The sequence below is a fragment of the Euprymna scolopes genome, chromosome 3, assembly GCF_053919585.1.
Source record: "Euprymna scolopes isolate OS-2025 chromosome 3, ASM5391958v1, whole genome shotgun sequence".
Lineage (NCBI taxonomy): Eukaryota > Metazoa > Mollusca > Cephalopoda > Sepiida > Sepiolidae > Euprymna > Euprymna scolopes.
In genome coordinates this window covers 173,741,883-173,760,609 of record NC_136484.1, presented here as the reverse complement: position 1 = coordinate 173,760,609, position 18,727 = coordinate 173,741,883, and the positions used below count along the sequence as shown (strand labels likewise).

Sequence of the window (18,727 nt, the reverse complement as noted above, 5' to 3'; positions counted from 1 at the left end):
AACGGTTTTCATCAAATGGAAATGGAATAATTTTCTAGGACGATAATTGTATCAGCCCACCCTGTAATATGTATATTGTAATCGGAATGTGTGTACACATATATATATATATATATATATATATATATATATATATATATATAGTAGTAGTAGTAAGTTATAAAATATATATGGCAATTAAACTACACAGAACTTCGGTCAATTTTTGGTCTACAGACATGAAACTTAATATATCGGATAATCGAACCCATGCAAAACTTGATATTTGGGAAAATCGGCGCAAAAGTGTGAAAATAGAATAAAAAACAGAATTTATTAGGTGATGGTCAAACGACGGCATTACGAATATGCATGCGTAACGTAATAGCTATTCTTTCATGTTTTAATTTTTAGCCTTGCAGCAAACATGTCTTCGTAGCTCAAAAGAAAAAGTAAACCTTTAACTAAACATTTGGGTTTCGATTCTCGGTGGTGGCGCATGTTTTTGTTTTTTCTTTAACCTTTAAATCATTACTATATATTGGGTTGATAATAAATACGATATCTACATTAATCAAAATATCATATTTAAACGTATTTCATAATCGGGCAATGCCGGGCAGCCTAATATATATATAACTGATTTTTAATTTAATTATAATTTGATTTTTTTAAATTATCAATCACATTACTTAATAAATATATATATATATATATATATATATATATATATATATATATATATATAATAGCAGGGATACCCAACAAATGTTCAACCTTTGCATACTTTTATTGTCATTCAAATCTTTGGAATCGTCCATTTTTCAATCAAATCGATTGATTGCCCGTTCTACTGAGGGACCCCATCCCGCAGTGTAGCGAAAGAAGCTTCACATGCCTCCCAGCAGTGACTTAGTCCACAATACATTGTAGTCGATATTGCACTGTAGAGAACCTACCGTTGATTTTATAAAATTCTCTGTAAATAATGGTTTCACTTGACGTTTCAAATGCAAAAGTCAAGTATCAGGATTCATTCTAAACAGAAACATTCATTTAGAACACACCCCAGTCTTATAAAAAACGATTGTTTTATGAAATTATTTTTACATAATAACTTTAAAGTTAAATGTACAACATTCATGTATTATGGTTCATTTGTGCTCTTAACAGGCACAATTGTTTCGAAGGCGACCCTGTCTTACAGAAGAACTTATTCCTAATTTTATAGGTTGAATTTTACTTCTGTCGTGATAAAACTTCTCAAATGCACTTAACTTTGGTCAAAATCGGGCTTTCTTCTTTAATCAAATTTTTGGATTTTTGATTTTCAATACTTATCAGATGCATCCTGATACAAAACCTACGTAAGAGCACTCCCAGACACATCAAGTATTTTCGTGTGAAATTTTTTTAAATCGGCACAGCCATTTCCGAGTCCATATGGAACTCACTTTCTCTCCCCCAAACACAGTTTCTTTTATATGATTGATATATATTTGTGTGTGTGTATGTGTGTGTGTATGTGTGTGTGTGTATTGTTATAGAAAATTAGAACACGATATTCTGTTTGATATGTTTTAGCCTTCCGTAATACAATAAAATATTATTATTTAGTAATTGGTCACTCTACTGGAATTCTCTTAACCAAATCAAATGTAATCTCTCTCTCTATCTCTATCTCTCTCTCCCTCTCTCTTATATATATATATATATATATATATATATATATATATAATTCCACATGAGGATGAAACGCATAAAATTCTATGTAGCTTAAGTAGCATATATATTTTTTTTTAATTACTACCGAGCTCTACTTATTCATCGAGCACTGTCAAAGCAAATGCTGAAATTATTAGCATAAAATTTAGTGTATGGGAATAATATGATGTAATTGGACAGCTATATCTTTGAAATTTAACGTATTATCTGAATAGCAATATATGTTATGGTTTGAACCAAAAAATATTTGATAGTGTTTGTTTTCACTGGCTCGTCTTATGTATCTACTGAACAGGTTTTTAATATAAAAACCTCCATAGATAAATTTAATATAAATTTGTCCGTTTAGCAATTTATATTATTGTTCTAATGAAGCTACAGTAATTTTAAGTTTGAACATGATAATAAATTATCCCCCGACTCTCAATTTAAAAAAAAAAATTTAACTGAATTTTTTTTTATTTGAAATATCAATGTCTGTTTCTATAATTTATGAGTCTGTCTGCACTTGCATGGTTACAGACATAAGAAGGTATTTGTTTTATACTGATTAAAAAAAATTGGATTTGTCTTGTCTTCCTTTTAGTTTTTAATGAATCATACAAATATTGTCTCTCATTTTGTTTTAGAATATTCAACTCTAAAATTAAAATAGCTTCAAATCAAATCTCAAATTTTTTAGAAAAAAATAAACAATAAAATAATACATTGCTCTCTGCACTGCTTACGCCTCACACATAAAATCAATCAGATGGGCTGACTTTATCTTTATAAATCCGTATTTCAATTTTTCATCACTATATATTACATTTTAGAAAATGTGTAACATTCAAGTTTTATAGGTCTTAAGAAAAAATTATAATTCAATGAATTTTGGTTAAATACTGTGACATATTTCAGTTTCCAAATTGGGTTGTGTATATACAAGTTCTAAAATTCCTATAAAACACTTTAAAAAATTGATACTTGAGAAATATTTATTAATTGATGTTTAATACTTATTCTTTAACTTTTGTAAAAATCGTTGGCCATATACACAGACAATTCTCTCCCTCGTGAATCAACATAAGAGAAGTAACTCCTTGATAAAAAATCAATTACTTCCCTTTAGTAAAACAAAAAAAAAATGGGTAAATAAAATTACTGAAACCCCATTCCTTAGTGAAATTTATGCCAATTGACCTCTGCAGACTGAATATACTTTTTTTAACTCTAGACTTTATTCATCAGGGGCAACGCCGATCCAAAAAAATTACAACATGGTTGATCATTGTTTAGTAGTTTGGTACTTTTGGTTAGACATACAAACGCGCTGACGATTGTCTTTTAAGTAATGGCTGCCCACCACCGTAACGTTCATTGTAATAACAATCATTGTGTCTAAAGTAAATTTATGTTCGTCAACATTCAATTACTCTTGATTAGCTTGATTAGTTTTTCACTTGTTTTACTTGAATAAATAAATTACAGAAGAGATAACGTAAAGGTTGCTAAACTGCATCAGGAAAAATCGTGCGAAGTAACCAACTGGATTCGAACTTGGCACATCTAGGTAGTCAGTCCATATCGTTATCCGTTTTTCCACTGCCATCTGCTAATGTGACTATACACTCCTTATTCATTTTGGCTTTAATATTTTTGACAGGTAGCATACCTGAATTTCAAATAAGCTTTGATAGGGAAATTGCGGATTAGGCGGTCAGGTTGTTGGACAAGGGTAAGATCATGAATATGAAAGAGGAGTTGAGGGTTATAAATGTTCTGACAGGTCATGCTTTCAATATCGAGTATCCAGTTTGCTCGGTTGCTTAACATAAGATATCTGGAGTCAAGGGGTCAAGTGTTTATGGTGGCTGAAGTGTTATTGTGTACTTGGCTAAGTGGTCTTAAGAACTGGTTACGCAATTTAATGACGCTTACACGCAGACAATAGTAAGTATGCAAATTGTGATATTCAGCAGCAGTGCAACCTGCCCCAATGCTAAGGGATCAGGTGTTCAGGGGTGAGGTAGTTAATATGAAAAAAGACATTTAGGGGTCAGGTCTATTAGCTTCTCTTAATATTAAGGATAGCTACAACACAAGGTCATGGTTGTTAGCAAAAGGAAAGGTGAGAGAGTGTTATTATACCATTATATATAATAACTGAACTTAGACTCTCGGTGACAACAACAACAACAAAATTCAAGCTCATAAAAAATGTCAAATCGACAGACATTTTTTTTTTTTTGTCTTCTTCGGTTTGCTACTGAACAAATATTTTTTTATAATTATAGTAATAATATCCGGCCGTTTTATTTTATGCTTAATATCTTAACTGTTTTCAATGTTTTCTTGATCTTTTTATAGCAAAGATCTAGCCAACGTTGACGTAAGTCGATGTTATGTCTCGTGTAGAAGAATAAAATATGTTTCTACCAAATTGAGATACAATACAGTCATAATCACCAAGACGTGTACAACTGCAGCACAAAAGAGAAAGTTATAAAAAAAATAAAGCAAATATAAGGCATTATATATATACTAGCAAAAATGTGCTTCTCTTTTTGACCGCATATATTTGCTAATATATATAATGTAAGTGTTTAGTTTGCTTATGAATAGTTGATTGTTGCAATTTCTTGAAGTGTGCTACTCCCTCCATTCCAAGAAAAGGGGGCAGTAATGCCTGGGAGGAGGATTTTTCATAACAGAGCAGATACTATTCTCCCTCTTACAAAAATGGAGGTGATAATGCTTGAGCGGATGATATTATAACAGATAAACATATCCTACTTTTTTGTGCTAATGAGTCACCGCTTAGCAAGGCCCAAAGACAACCCGAGGCCACTTTATAAGTGCCTGGTATCAGTCGATACGGGTGCTATCAAATTGTGTGTGTGTTTGTGTGTGTGTGTGTGTGGGTGTGTGTGTGTGTGTGTGTGTGTGTGTGTGTGTGAGGGAGTGTGGGAGTGGATACTTTAAGATTTATCATTATTATCTTTATTATTATCATCATTTTTATTATTATTATCATTGTCATTATTATCATTATAATTATCATTATTACTATCATCATTTTTATTATCACCACTTTTATTATCATTATTATCACAATTATCATTATTATCATTATCATTATCCATGTTATCATTTTTATTATTATCATCATTATTATTATAATCATTATTATTATCATCATTATTTTCATTATCATTATTATTATTATCATGATTATCATTATTATTATTATCATGATTATCATTATTATTATTATTATCATTATTATCATTATTATTATCATCATTATTATTATTATCATTATTATTATTATCATTATTATCATCATTTTTATTATCATCATCATCATTATTATTATCATTATTATTATTATCATCATCATTATTATTATCATCATCATTATTATTATTATCATCATTATTATTATCATTATTATTATTATTATTGGCTCACATGGAGCTTTCACACAAGTCAACAAACGATCGGTTTGGAAACCTGTGGTGTTCTCTGGAAGCTGAGTGGCATAAAGTCTCCCCAGACGTCCGGCTCTCCCCACCTCCTTCGATAGCATTTGCAAATAAATTTGCGTCATCGCAACAGCCGCATACCATTGATTTCTCGCTGGTAGTGGGCATTGGTTTATATTGGAATTTGAGTGGCACTAAGCCTCCCCACGATCCAAGTTCTCTTTGCGCTTGTCCAGCGGAGGTCTGGCCAGCACTCTCTCCTCAGTCTTTCCATCCTCCTTGACCCTTCTCCGCTCTTTGGTATCACTTTTCTAGTGGGGGGGGGGGCGGTGATGAGACAATGGGGCGATGCATGATGGCGGTGTAGAACTTGTAGATATGCAGCTTTGGAGTTCTTCATTATATGTAACGTTTCTTTGTTTAATATTTCAGCCGTTTTCATTATCGTTAGCATTGTATTTTTACAGTTATTCCTCTGATTCCAATTTCTGCTATTCTTTTTTCGGAATTGTTCCTAGTGCTCCTACTATTATCGGTACTATTTTGATTTTCTTCATCATCCAAATCCCTTTTAACTCTCTGGCTAGCTCTATGTATTTGCTTCATTCTCCTTTTCTTTCATATCATCCTGTGGTCAGCTCGGACAGCAAAGTCTACGATTTGACAAGATTTTTCTTTCTTGTTAATTATTACGACATCTGGTCTTCTTGCTTGGATGGGTTTGTCCGTCTGTATGTCCATGTCCCATAGGATTTTGTGGTTCTCGTTTATGCTTGTACTATTTCTCTGTACACTCAAAATGCAGTCGTTTGCATAATTCCCAGTGCACCGCCCTCCCCACTTGGTCATACCTGTTTTTGCATTCCTTTTGGAACAGTTTGCTGCATTCACTTACTATATGGTTTATCGTTTCGTCTCTCTGTCCACATAGTTTGCATTTTCTGTTTTCTTGTGTTTTATCGATCTTTGCTTCGATATGGTTGGTTCTTATCGAGTTATTTTGTGCTGCAGTTATTAGAGTTTTTGTTTCTCGGTTTATATGTCCTTTTCGCATCCATGTCCAGGTGTTTTCGTTATTCTCATCTTTTGTCACTCTTATGAATCTTCCGTGGAATTATTTCTCTATCCATTTCTCTTTTCTCGTTTTGTCGTTTGTCTCTCTGTTTTCTGTTTTGTTGTTTTTTTTTCAGTGTCTCTCGCTGCCGTAATTATCCTTTCAGTGCTTTTTTTTCGTGTCCTTAACACAGTTTTCTATACAGATTATTATCATCATTATTATTATTATAAAAAAATGCCCCCTTAGGTCGCATAATTTTGTTAATCGTTAATAATAATGTAAGAGTTAGAATTAATCATGAATTGTGACAATATCTTGTTGACGTAAGTTACTACCCCTTTAAAGGGATGAGTTTATCTTAGAGAATGATTTCATAACAACAGGTCATAGACCATTATATCCAAAGTAAGGGGAACTACCTTGGAGGATGGTCTCATGGCAACAGAACATACGCTCCACTTCCCCCTTCTTGAATGAAAGATAATATACTTAATATTATAGTTTTAGATTTAGACACCAAATCTCCTTTAGAAGATATCTACTATTATTTATAGGAATTTTGTGTGTGTATATGTGTCTGAATTTTTTCTGATGGGCTCACAAATGGCTGGGCCGATTTTTATAAAATTTTACACGAAGGTACTTTGTGTCTGGCAGTGTTCATAAATAGGTTTTGGATTGGAATATCGTTAATAAGTATCGATAATAGAAATAATCTGATGAAAGAAGGAACAGGCGATTTTGACCAAAGTGAACACCTTATACAGCCTAACATCACAAGTGCTTTTGAGAAGTTTCTTTTACCACACAAGCCGAAAGGTCTGACATAAAATCAACAGAGGGTTCTTTAATATAACAGGGACACATTCGAAATTAAGGTTTCTGCTTAAAGCACTAATTGAAGCATTATACACTTGACTTTTGCATTTTAAACTTTATTTCAAGCCATTATATATATATATATATATATATATATATATATATATATATATAATTTTATAAAATCAACAGTTGGTTTCCTATAGTGCAATATAGACTACAACATATTGTGAACGAAGTCACTGTGGAGAGGCATGTGAAGCTTCCTCCTGGCGCACCACAATGTGTCCCCAACTGGGGCAGACAATCAATTGATTCAATTGAAAAATTGGCGATTTCACCGAATTGAATGACAATAAAAAATATGGGAGTGTAAAATCTTCCTTGATCATCATTCAATCCCGGAAAACACCATGTTTCCCTGCTACCGTAATAACTAAGGTTGGGCAATACAATAATCAGAGATTAGGCCAAACCCAATCTAAAATAATTAATAATAGCAAAAATATGCTCCTTCATAATGCGCATATTTTTGCTAGTATATATGTATGTGTGTTTAGTTTGCTAATGAAAAGCTGATTGTTATTTCGTCTTGACATAGACTGTGAGAATGGTCTCATACAAAAACGTTGGGAGATTATATCACAACGAATGAACATATACTATATAAACTTTTCCTAAAAAAAAAAAGAATGTAATGTCTGGGACGATGATATTATGGTCACCGAACATACACTATCGATTCAAGAAGGAAGTAATACTTGAGACGATTGTCTCAAGATACAATACTTTCTCTCTCCACTGAAAGTAGAGTTGAAACATATTACAGTAGTATAAGTAATAGTTTCGTTTTAACATCAGACAGAGGCTAAATCTCCATTAGTAAAAGCTGCACAATATCACAATTAATAGAAGTAGTAGTATAGTTTTGGCTTCCATTTTCTTTAATTCCGTATGAATCAGAAGATTCTATTGTTGGCATTTGTTTCCTTGATATCTTTTTAGTTAGGATTATATTTTAAAAGATATCAAGTACTTAAAGCAGGAGCCACAGGAAGGTTGCTTACATCCTAAAGGAAAATACTTCTGTATAACGAACTGGATTCAAACTTGGCACATCTAAGTTCTCAGTCCGTGTTGTTAACAACTTAGCCATTGTTTGTACCTTCTCATAGTTTTGACATCATGCAGTCAAATGCCAAATTTCTGTTAGTAATACAAACACAATAGTATAGTAATTGAAACTAACGGGACCTGTGGAAATTCCACAGGGACTCATTCATATGTAATATATTGATGTTGGAATTCTGTAGATATTCAGTGTAAATGAAGACGCTCTGATGTTGTAGCTTTTTTGTTAAAACTGCAAAAATATTTATCTATGCTAGCACGAACACCTGGCAAAGCTCAGTCGTAAAGTACGTTTAAATATGAAATTTTAATTCTTACATATTTCGAATATATCTTTATAGAATTAATGTTTTATCGACTTTTATATGTTATAAAGTTGTGATTTCAGAAAAAAAAATATATATATAACTTGGGTGTATTAGAAATAAAATCGAAACTGAAATAAAAACTTATGAATATATATATATATATATATATATATATATATATAAACTTGAGTTTCTTCAATCATAACCGAAACCAAAACTTATCAAGAATCATCGATACAACCATTTATTTAAAAAAAATAGATGAATTAAGTGCGATCAGCTATAATTGAAACCGAAACCAAAACTTATGAAGAATTCTTGGTGAAATTATTTATGACAAGAAATGGAAGTACATAACAATTAAACGACCCTGATGTAAGCGTGACACAGAAAATAACACACACGCTATCGTATTAATATATAGATAATAATTTCAGTTTGAAGTAGGCAGATACCAATTTTTTTAACATAAAATATTTCTTAGTATCAAGGGCATGCATATTATAAAGGGGTTTCTTTGTTTTTCTTTTTTTTGGGGGGGGGGAGACTTCAATCATTTGATTGACTATCAAATAAGATGGGACGAGATTTTATTTTATGTGTGATTAGTGAAATCTTTATATTTTAGCGCTGTTTTTTTTTTTTCTTTTATGGTGCATTATTTTATTGAAAGATTTTAATGGATTTACGATTTTGTATTTTTGTTTTTGTCTCTTTTTTTTTGCAGGTAAGTATTTCAAGATGGAATTCTCTCCCACTCTTTTGCAGTTTGTGTTGTAGTCTGTGAGTGCGAAAGGTAAGTATTACTTATTCCAAAATTCCAAACTCCCATATATTAATGTTGTAACTACCGTATGGAATAGCAACTCTGTGCATAGGGTGACACAACCACTTCCATTCAGTATCGTTGTGATTGTTTTGATAATTTAAAGGTTGAGACGAAAATAAAAATATAAACATTTTGTTTGTATTTTGAGTTATGCTTATTTGGGGATTGTGTTAAAAACAATTTTCATAATTATGTCACCGATCAAGAGAAAATCGCAAACATAGTGGGACTTTCTGACTTTAACTCTCTCCAGCTTTAGCCGTGGAATTGGCTGCGTATCTAAGAAAGTAACGTACGAAAACTGTCTCCAATAAATTATAATCTATAAAAATTCTTATTTCTATTCTTCATTTTTACTGCAACACCATTCCATTTTGAGACTAGTTAAGAACTGAGTATAATTCAGAATTACAGAAAATAAACGGATATGGTTTTTTAATGCGGCTGTCATTTTTGTTTGTTTATTTCAAGCTGAGGAGAAGTGTAAGATGGAGCGATGTTTAAACATGCTTTAATCACATGCGCTTTGGACTTTAAATCTCTTCAGTGTGTGCTCTGAATAATAGTATACTATTTTAAATGTTAATGTCCTTTTGTTTTACTTCTCGTGTCAAACATTGATTGTTTGACACAAGGCTACCAACCCGAGTGCTATCAGTTCATAATCTATAAATGTAGATATATCTTATAGATATGAAAATAAAGTTTCTCTTTCTAGTTTTGGCATAGCAATTCACTTAGGACATTTTATATTGGCTTCCTTCAAAAGAAGTTTCAAGGAAATATTTAATTCACTGATGGTTTTAATGTGGGTACATATTAATGTAAAGAAGGATCAGTTTTTTACCATTGGGGGGGCACCGAAACCATACTATACCTCGCAGAAAAAGAAAACATTAAAGTGTAAAAATATTGCTATATTTATTGCTTATAGCCGACACAAGACGGTTATTCTATTAGTTCTACATTTAAAAGAGTTAAAATAAAAAAAGTCGAAAGTATTTTGCAAGAGATCGGATCGATTTCATTTAAAATCAAATTTGTTTTAAATACAGTTTTTTTTTTCTTCGTTGACTCATCGTTTCTAAAGAGTAAATATTTTCTCACAAAATAATTTTTTTTAAAGATTTTTTGAAGATTTTTTTTTTAATGATGGGGAGGGCAACAATGAAGGAGACCAAAATAGAAGCAAATAGACGAATAGAACTTCTAAGACAAGTGTGATGATCACTGTCGAAGACACCATTCTCATAAGATAGCTTCCTTGTTCAGGACATCATTGCTTACCATTCCAGTATTTGCTACTGACAAAGCAAATGAAGATATCTTCCTTTGTTTCAAGCTAAGGATCGAGTTGAACCCTTGTTAGAACGACCGTGATTTTCGTTCAGCTGATCTCCTTTGTGCATGACTGCTTCTATTAGCTAGGTTAAATATCATTATTGGCCATGTAAGGTAGGAGCAGAAATTAACTTTGAGCGTAAGATGTGTGTGTGGAAGGTTCGTCTTAATAAAAACCTGGTCTGTCTGCATCCCCACCGACTAATACCACCTCTACGTTACAATTTCAAACCAATCTACCTCTACCTCGCTAACTGCGCTCTTCCTCGCATTTTCGCTATTAGACTCTTAGTCTTCTAATTTTCCGCAGAACCGGATGCTCGTCTGGTCCTTACCATTCCGTCTGCGACGGTGCCAAATGAAGACATGTTCTTGATCATCCAGGTGGAAATCTTCCACAAAAAGATTCCAGTCTTCATATGAAAAGAAATGGTCTAATGACCAATTTGGTCAGCGGATGAAAAGGAGTGGTATAAGCGGAAACCCTTCTCTTCTCTTTACGTTTTCCTGTCCTTAATCCCCTCTTCCCTGACTCAACAGTACAATCGAAAACTGATTTGAACTAAGCTTGTTACAAGAAGGTTCTAAAGATGTGAGGTTAGGCTGGGTGGAGAGAAAAGGGGTTTCGTTTATTATCATAAAACTTTCTCGGATATGTGCTTTTACTCTGTACCACTGTAACTGACTGCCGCATCTGTCATAAGATTTTGTGCACAAGATGTGGCGTATTGAGTGGGTTGTGGCCTGTTTCATCTTAAACTGAGACGTATGCACAATGGAAGGATGAGTTCGACTCGGTGTCTCATTTTGCAGATGTTGGTTTTTCTTTTCAATCATTAGAAATGTACACTTTGTCGCATCTCTTGTTAAGTTATGTTTGCTACTCTGATGGTGCTTCGTTATTGTCTATTAATCTGTTCTCTATTTCTCTTTTTAATCTCTCTTACTTTTTCCGCTTTTCACTCTTTCTATCTTTTCCCTCTTTTTCTTTCTCTTCCCTCCTCTCTTTGTTTTTTTTCTTTCTCTGATATATCGCTCTCGTTCTTTCCTCCCTTTTTCTTTTCCACCTCTCTTTCTCTCCTTCCCCCATCTCTCTCTTTCTCTCTCCCCATCTCTCTCTTCCCCCATCTCTCTCTTCCCCCATCTCTCTCTTCCCCCATCTCTCTCTTCCCCCATCTCTCTCTTCCCCCATCTCTCTCTCTTCCCCCATCTCTCTCTCTTCCCCCATCTCTCTCTCTCCCATCTCTCTCTCTCTCTCTCCTCTTCCCCCATCTCTCTCTCTCTCTTCCCCCATCTCTCTCTCTCTCTCTTCCCCCATCTCTCTCTCTCTTCCCCCATCTCTCTCTCTCTTCCCCCATCTCTCTCTCTCTCTTCCCCCATCTCTCCTCTCTCTTCCCCCATCTCTCTCTCTCTTCCCCCATCTCTCTCTCTCTTCCCCCATCTCTCTCTCTCTCTTCCCCCATCTTTCTCTCTCTCTTCCCCCCATTTCTCTCTCTCTCTTCCCCCATCTCTCTCTCTTCCCCCATCTCTCTCTCTCTCTTCCCCCATCTCTCTCTCTCTCTTCCCCCATCTCTCTCTCTCTCTCTCTCTCTCTCTCTTCCCCCATCTCTCTCTCTCTCTCTTCCCCCATCTCTCTCTCTCTCTCTTCCCCCATCTCTCTCTCTTCCCCCCCATCTCTCTCTCTCTCTTCCCCCATCTCTCTCTCTCTTCCCCCATCTCTCTCTCTTCCCCCATCTCTCTCTCTCTTCCCCCATCTCTCTCTCTTCCCCCATCTCTCTCTCTTCCCCCATCTCTCTCTCTCTTCCCCCATCTCTCTCTCTCTTCCCCCATCTCTCTCTCTCTTCCCCCATCTCTCTCTCTTCCCCCATCTCTCTCTCTCTTCCCCCATCTCCCTCTCTTCCCCCATCTCCCTCTCTTCCCCCATCTCCCTCTCTTCCCCCATTTCCCTCTCTTCCCCCCTCTCTCTCTCCCCCCCCCCCTCTCTTTTCCCCCTCTCTCTCTTTTCCCCCTCTCTCTCTTTTCCCCCTCTCTCTCTTTTCCCCCTCTCTTTCTTTTCCCGCTCTCTCTCTTTTCCCCCTCTCTCTTTTCCCTCTCTCTTTTCCCCCTCTCTTTTCCCCCTCTCTCTCTTTTCCCCCTCTCTCTCTTTTCCCCCTCTCTCTCTTTTCCCCCTCTCTCTCTTTTCCCCCTCTCTCTCTTTTCCCCCTCTCTCTCTCTCTTTTCCCCCTCTCTCTCTCTCTCTTTTCCCCCTCTCTCTCTCTCTTTTTCCCCCTCTCTCTCTCTCTCTCTTTCCCCCTCTCTCTCTCTCTTTTCCTCCCTCTCTCTCTTTCTTTTTCCCCCTCTCTCTCTTTCTTTTTCCCCCTCTCTCTCTTTCTTTTTCCCCCTCTCTCTCTTTCTTTTTCCCCCTCTCTCTTTCTTTTTCCCCCTCATTCTCTTTTTCCCCCTCACTCCTCTTTTTCTCTCGTTCTCTGTCCCCTCTTTCTCTGTCCCATCTTTCTTTGTCCCCTCTTTCTCTGTCCCCTCTTTCTCTCGTTATCTCTTCCCCCTTTCTCTCGTTATCTCTTTCCCCTTTCTCTCGTTATCTCTTCCCCCTTTCTCTCGTTATCTCTTTCCCCTTTCTCTCGTTATCTCTTTCCCCTTTCTCTCGTTATCTCTTTCCCCTTTCTCTCGTTATCTCTTTCCCCTTTCTCTCGTTATCTCTTTCCCCTTTCTCTCGTTATCTCTTTCCCCTTTCTCTCGTTATCTCTTTCCCCTTTCTCTCGTTATCTCTTTCCCCTTTCTCTCGTTATCTCTTTCCCCTTTCTCTCGTTATCTCTTTCCCCCTTTCTCTCGTTATCTCTTTCCCCTTTCTCTCGTTATCTCTTCCCCCTTTCTCTCGTTCTCTTCCATCTCCCTCTTTCTCTCCCCCTCTCTCTTTCCCCCGCTCTCTTTCTCTTGTTTTTCTTTTCTTTCCCTCCTCCCCCTATTTGTTTTCTCCAACCTTTTTTCAATTTCTCATCCTCTACTTTATTTCGAAATATATATTCGTTTTTTATTGTAATGAATACGAGATTTGTGATGGTGTAAATAAAGTTTCAATTATATTTGACACCAGGACAATGCCAGCTACATCTCACACGCATTCATACATACATATATATATATATATATATATATATATATATGTATATATAAAGCTGAATGTGTGTGTGTCTAGTCACGAATAGGCTCCTATATGGTTGGCTATTTTAAAAAACTGATTGCATATAATGATAGAAGATTATCGAGACACATGAATGGGTATGTTTGATCTGGAAGAACGGTGTTTCATTAAAATTGTGGGGTCTGCGTTCGCGCCTGGTTCACAAAGTATGGAAATAAAAAATTAAAAAGTAAAAAAAAAACGTTTACAAGTGTTTTTGATATATATGTACATAAGAATACTTTGATAAGTATGTTTTAACTTAAATAGGGATGGTATAATAAAATTGTGGGGTGTGCGTTCGCGCCTGGCCTCTATAGAATGGAAATAGGCACAGTCTTTAATAAAGACTTTTCATATCTATCTGCGTAAGTATACTTTGATAATTATGTTTCAGTTTGACGAAATATGGTATAATAAAATTATGGGGGTGTTCGTTCGCACCTGACCTCCATAGAATTGAAATATGTCACAAAGTTTTATAGGTTTTTTTTTTTTTAGTATAGATCCACAGAATATTGTGATAAGTGTGTCAGTGTGAACAGGTATGGTATAATAAATTATGGGGTTTATCTATTTTATTTTTATGTTCATCATATTTTGCTTTGGTTTTGATATCCCCAAATTCAACCCAAATTTACAACCCTTACTTTTCATAACCTATCATACTTTCATAAATCAGAGTCCATTTTCTGTAGGCTGTTTTTGAACACAATCACCGACGGGTACTTTTGCTAGTATATATATATATATATATATATATATATATATATATATATATATATACTAAAGAAAAATGTGACTTGTTTGCTCAGCTCTGATTAGATAATCTGAATCAGTAAAAACTGAGTTTGCAAATATAAATATATAAACATAACATATCTATGTCTATAAAGTTGACTTTTCATCGCACTTATATTGATATTAAAAGCTTACTTTTTCTATTTGAAAAGTACTAAAACAAAACAGTCATGGATATGCGATCTACTAAATATAGATTAACTAATTTGCATATTTTTTGAAAAAACGAACTTTCATTAATTCATTTTTTTTTGTTTTCTCATTAGATGATTGGTTTCATTTAACTCTCATGCACAGTTTTATTTATGCATATTTTCTACACTATCTATCATTGCGTAGTTCTAGCACACATAAATGTATTTATATATCTATTCATCTATATAATCGTGGCCTTGTGAAAGAGAGAGAGAGAGAACGTTTCTGAATTTTTGAGATAAGGATTGGTTATTTGTATTATTTGGACTACTGTTCTCATTTTACGTGCTATTTTCACAACGTTTTGGTCAAGGTAACCTCCGACTTCTTTCAATTGTAAAAGTGACCTTCTTCTAAAGGGAGAAGGTTCAATCCTCAGTGTGGACGACCGAAAATACAATTGCAAATTACTTAAAACTTCTATCCAGTCATGGATGATGAAATGAGAGCATAATGTGAAGGACAGGGTTTCGGTCGAAATTCCATGCAGATTCTCGAGTTAAACAGGAAGATTCCCGAGTTCAGCAAGATACACCCATAGAAGGCCGGAGATTACATCGACCGAAACGTTGTGAAAATGACATTCAAGATCAGAACAGTCGTCCGAAGAATCCAAATAATTGGAGAGAGAAATTAAGGACAATGAAAAGATGCTATGGACGATTCCTTTCAGTCTTCCATTTTGCTGCCCATACTCCCAGGAAATGCCTGATAGCCTTGCTAGTTCATCATAAGATAAAAGTATAACCGCTGCAAATAAAAACAAAACTTTAAATTTCTTGCTTAAATTTGAAATAGCATTTTCATAATCTGTTATGCTTACATTTGAAATAGCTTTATCTTGTTTAATAGGCATAGTCTAGATACTAATGTCGCATGTGCTACATTAATGAAACTAAAACTGAAGGAATATTTTAATCATTTCAGTAAGCATAGGAACCACTGAGCTCATAAAAAGAACTTGAAAATCTCTCTGGCGAATATACCTGTTTGATATAGAGAACAAGGGATTCTAGGGATTAAATAGTAATCGAATTAGCAATTAAAAAGTCAAAGACCGCACTAACCAACAGATGGTATCGTTAGTAATCTTCAAACGACGTCTAGGCTGGCTCAGACATCAATCAAGACAGACTCCAGAGAAAATTGCTAACCAAGTGCTCCAAGAAATCTGTAATGAAAAAAGAAGAGGAAGGCTAAAAATGAACTGAAACCAGATAGAAAGATTTGATTGCAACGGTAAAGAAACTGAAGGACTGCTATGGGTCTAGCTTCAGACCAAAAACGATGGTATACTTTGACTTCCTTGTGTATCGCGGGACGTGAGAGTTCCTATGTCTAAGTAAGTCTAAAAATATACCTGGTGATTCAAGTGCAACAGACACAAATAATTCTGAAATAGTGGGTGAATATTTGGCATCCGGTAGGATATCCCATCCCGAGCAAAAACAAAGAAAAACAAAGTTGCGTTTTGAACGAACACATCTTAAGAATATCTGTTCCTGCTTTTTTTTTTTTTAATTTCAAATTTATGAAGAAAATGTTTTATTGCTTTTGTATTTTAAAGATATTTTTAACATATTTCATTGTCATTTTTCATAGTTGTTATTTATTATGTCAACAAATGTTGTTGTTGTTTTTCTAATAAAAATGTTTCTCTTTGACTTGGGTTAATTAAAGGCCACAAATCATATCAGTGTGAAACAATATTGAATAATAACTTCAGCATTGCAACGACATCATGCATATTCATGTGCACACGGGGGGAGTCAAATCTGAAGAGATGCGACGGTCAGAATCGCTAAGATTATGTTTAAATGCATGAGCAACTATTTCGAAAGTTTGTTAAGAATTTCTGTCAAGACTTAATTTCTCGTCTTGAATTAATTTCTCCATTTTGGCTTCTGGCCATAGTGAAGAATCCTCTGAGATTGATTAACAAGCCGAGAATTAATGACAGCTGCCGCTCAATTTGGCTTAAGGCGACGGTGCCACAGCACTCATAAAATGGCATGGATTTGAGAACAGGAATCTTCGACCAACGACATGGCTTCAATCTTCTCCACTCTCTGACCTTCTTTAAGTTCCTGTCACAACAGACTTTAACATTTACTCAAGAAATAAAAGATTAAATTTACCATTCTCTTCATTATTTAGTTCTGTATGCCTTTAAGATTTATTGTCCTTTTAGTATAAGAAAAGGATGCAATTATTTGTTTTAAGTAAATGTTGTTCATAAAACCTATCTAATGATTTTGTCATATTAAAAATGGTTTGTACTTATGTAGAATAAGAACCATTCCATTGTTGTAATTTTCTAGGCAGTTTACGGAAAACACCGAAACGTGCCGAAACGTTAAGCCAATGAAATTACAGTAAACACCATCATTTAAGAAAAACATTTGCAATCGTTGGTTTATTATATAAAAAATTAAATATCTTGATTTGAAGCAAATTACATCAAATAAAATACAAGACAAAACTAGTTTCATTCAATAATTACAAGAAACCCTCTCTACCACCTATAGCAATGCCCAACGATTCTTTATCTGAGAGTACATCTTTCAAACTCATTGGCCTAACGTTCACAGGAAACATGAGTTGGAACAATTACATTGAAGGCATTGCCAGGGCCGCTGCAAGAAAGGTGGGCTCTCTCTACCGTGCTAGACAACTACTAACACCCGAAAGTATCCTGTACCTCTATAAGGCCACCATTCGCCCATGTATGGATTATTACTGTCACATTTGGGCTGGTGCATCTGCTACTAGTCTCTTGCTCCTGTAGAAGGTTCAAAAAAGAGTCGCAAACCTGATAGGCCCTGAACTGGCATCTAAGCTTCCCATCGACGAAACGTTGCATCCCTCTGCCTGTTCTCCAAGTATTTTAGTGGTGAATGCTCTGACGAACTGCAATCACTTGTGCCCCCACGACGTGAGCACCCTCGACAAACCCGACAGGCTGCTAAATCCCACCCCCACACTGTAGAGATCCCTAGATGTAAAAGATCTTTCTACTCCAATAGTTTATTCCCCAGAACCGCTAGACTTTGGAATTCCATTCCAGGTCCCTGCTTCCCCAACAGTACTGACGTGCAGAAGTTCAAGTGTAATGTGAACCGACATCTTGCTGCCCAAATCCCTACATAGTACCTCAGTAGTTGTTGCCCCTGATAGTAGCCCTCTACACCAAAGTGGCAATTTGCCTTGTTTGGGGTGAAAATGTAATTAAAAAAATTTTTTTTTTTAAATATATCAAAAGAGTTTATTTTATTTGTTATCAGTTGTTCGTTACTCAAAAATATTTATTTATGAAACTTACCTTACAATGATTTTTTTTCTTGATTTGAATTTTACTTTTCTTAAAGTTTGGTAAAAATTGCCCAATAATTATTCATATTAATCATCATATTTTCTTTAAAACAGCCAAAAGAATAGTGTTTCCTTTTTTCAAATAATTTTCCAGTTATCTTCATAATGACAAAAATAATAGATTTTTCATTGAAAAAGTTGGCTAGTAGTTACACGAACACCCCCCCACCCACAAAACTTTCATTTGGCTCATTCCGGCATTTTATGCAAACTGCCGGAAAATTATAATAGCACAGTCCTTATTTGGCATAAGTATCCTATTTGTAAAATTCTCATAAACCATTGCCCGCGTTATGTATGGCGCAGCTTTGCTGTTATTCGAAAAGATAACAAAGAGTTATGAACAATCTTGCTCCTACCTAAGTGGGAGACGAAGTATGTGGTATTTTCGCTCAGATTGACCAAAAAGAAATAAAATAACTTGTATCATAGCGAGAAAATTTGAGGAATTCTGCCCTGGACACGCTGTCATCATTGTGTCACTGTTTTTAAAACTAAATTTGGAACTACTCAAAGTGTAATAAA

The 18,727-nt window shown here is 34.9% G+C and overlaps 1 protein-coding gene across 1 annotated transcript in view; it reads right to left on the bottom strand.

Annotated features, from left to right (window-relative positions):
• Positions 1–11,024, bottom strand: part of LOC145263111 (uncharacterized) — a 180,485-nt gene extending 169,461 nt beyond the window's left edge. The window contains exon 1 of the mRNA XM_080120055.1: positions 10,992–11,024. Within this exon, the coding sequence (XP_079976181.1) occupies positions 10,992–11,024 (33 nt within the window). The remainder of the gene's footprint in view (positions 1–10,991) is intronic.
• Positions 11,025–18,727: the final 7,703 nt, after the last annotated feature.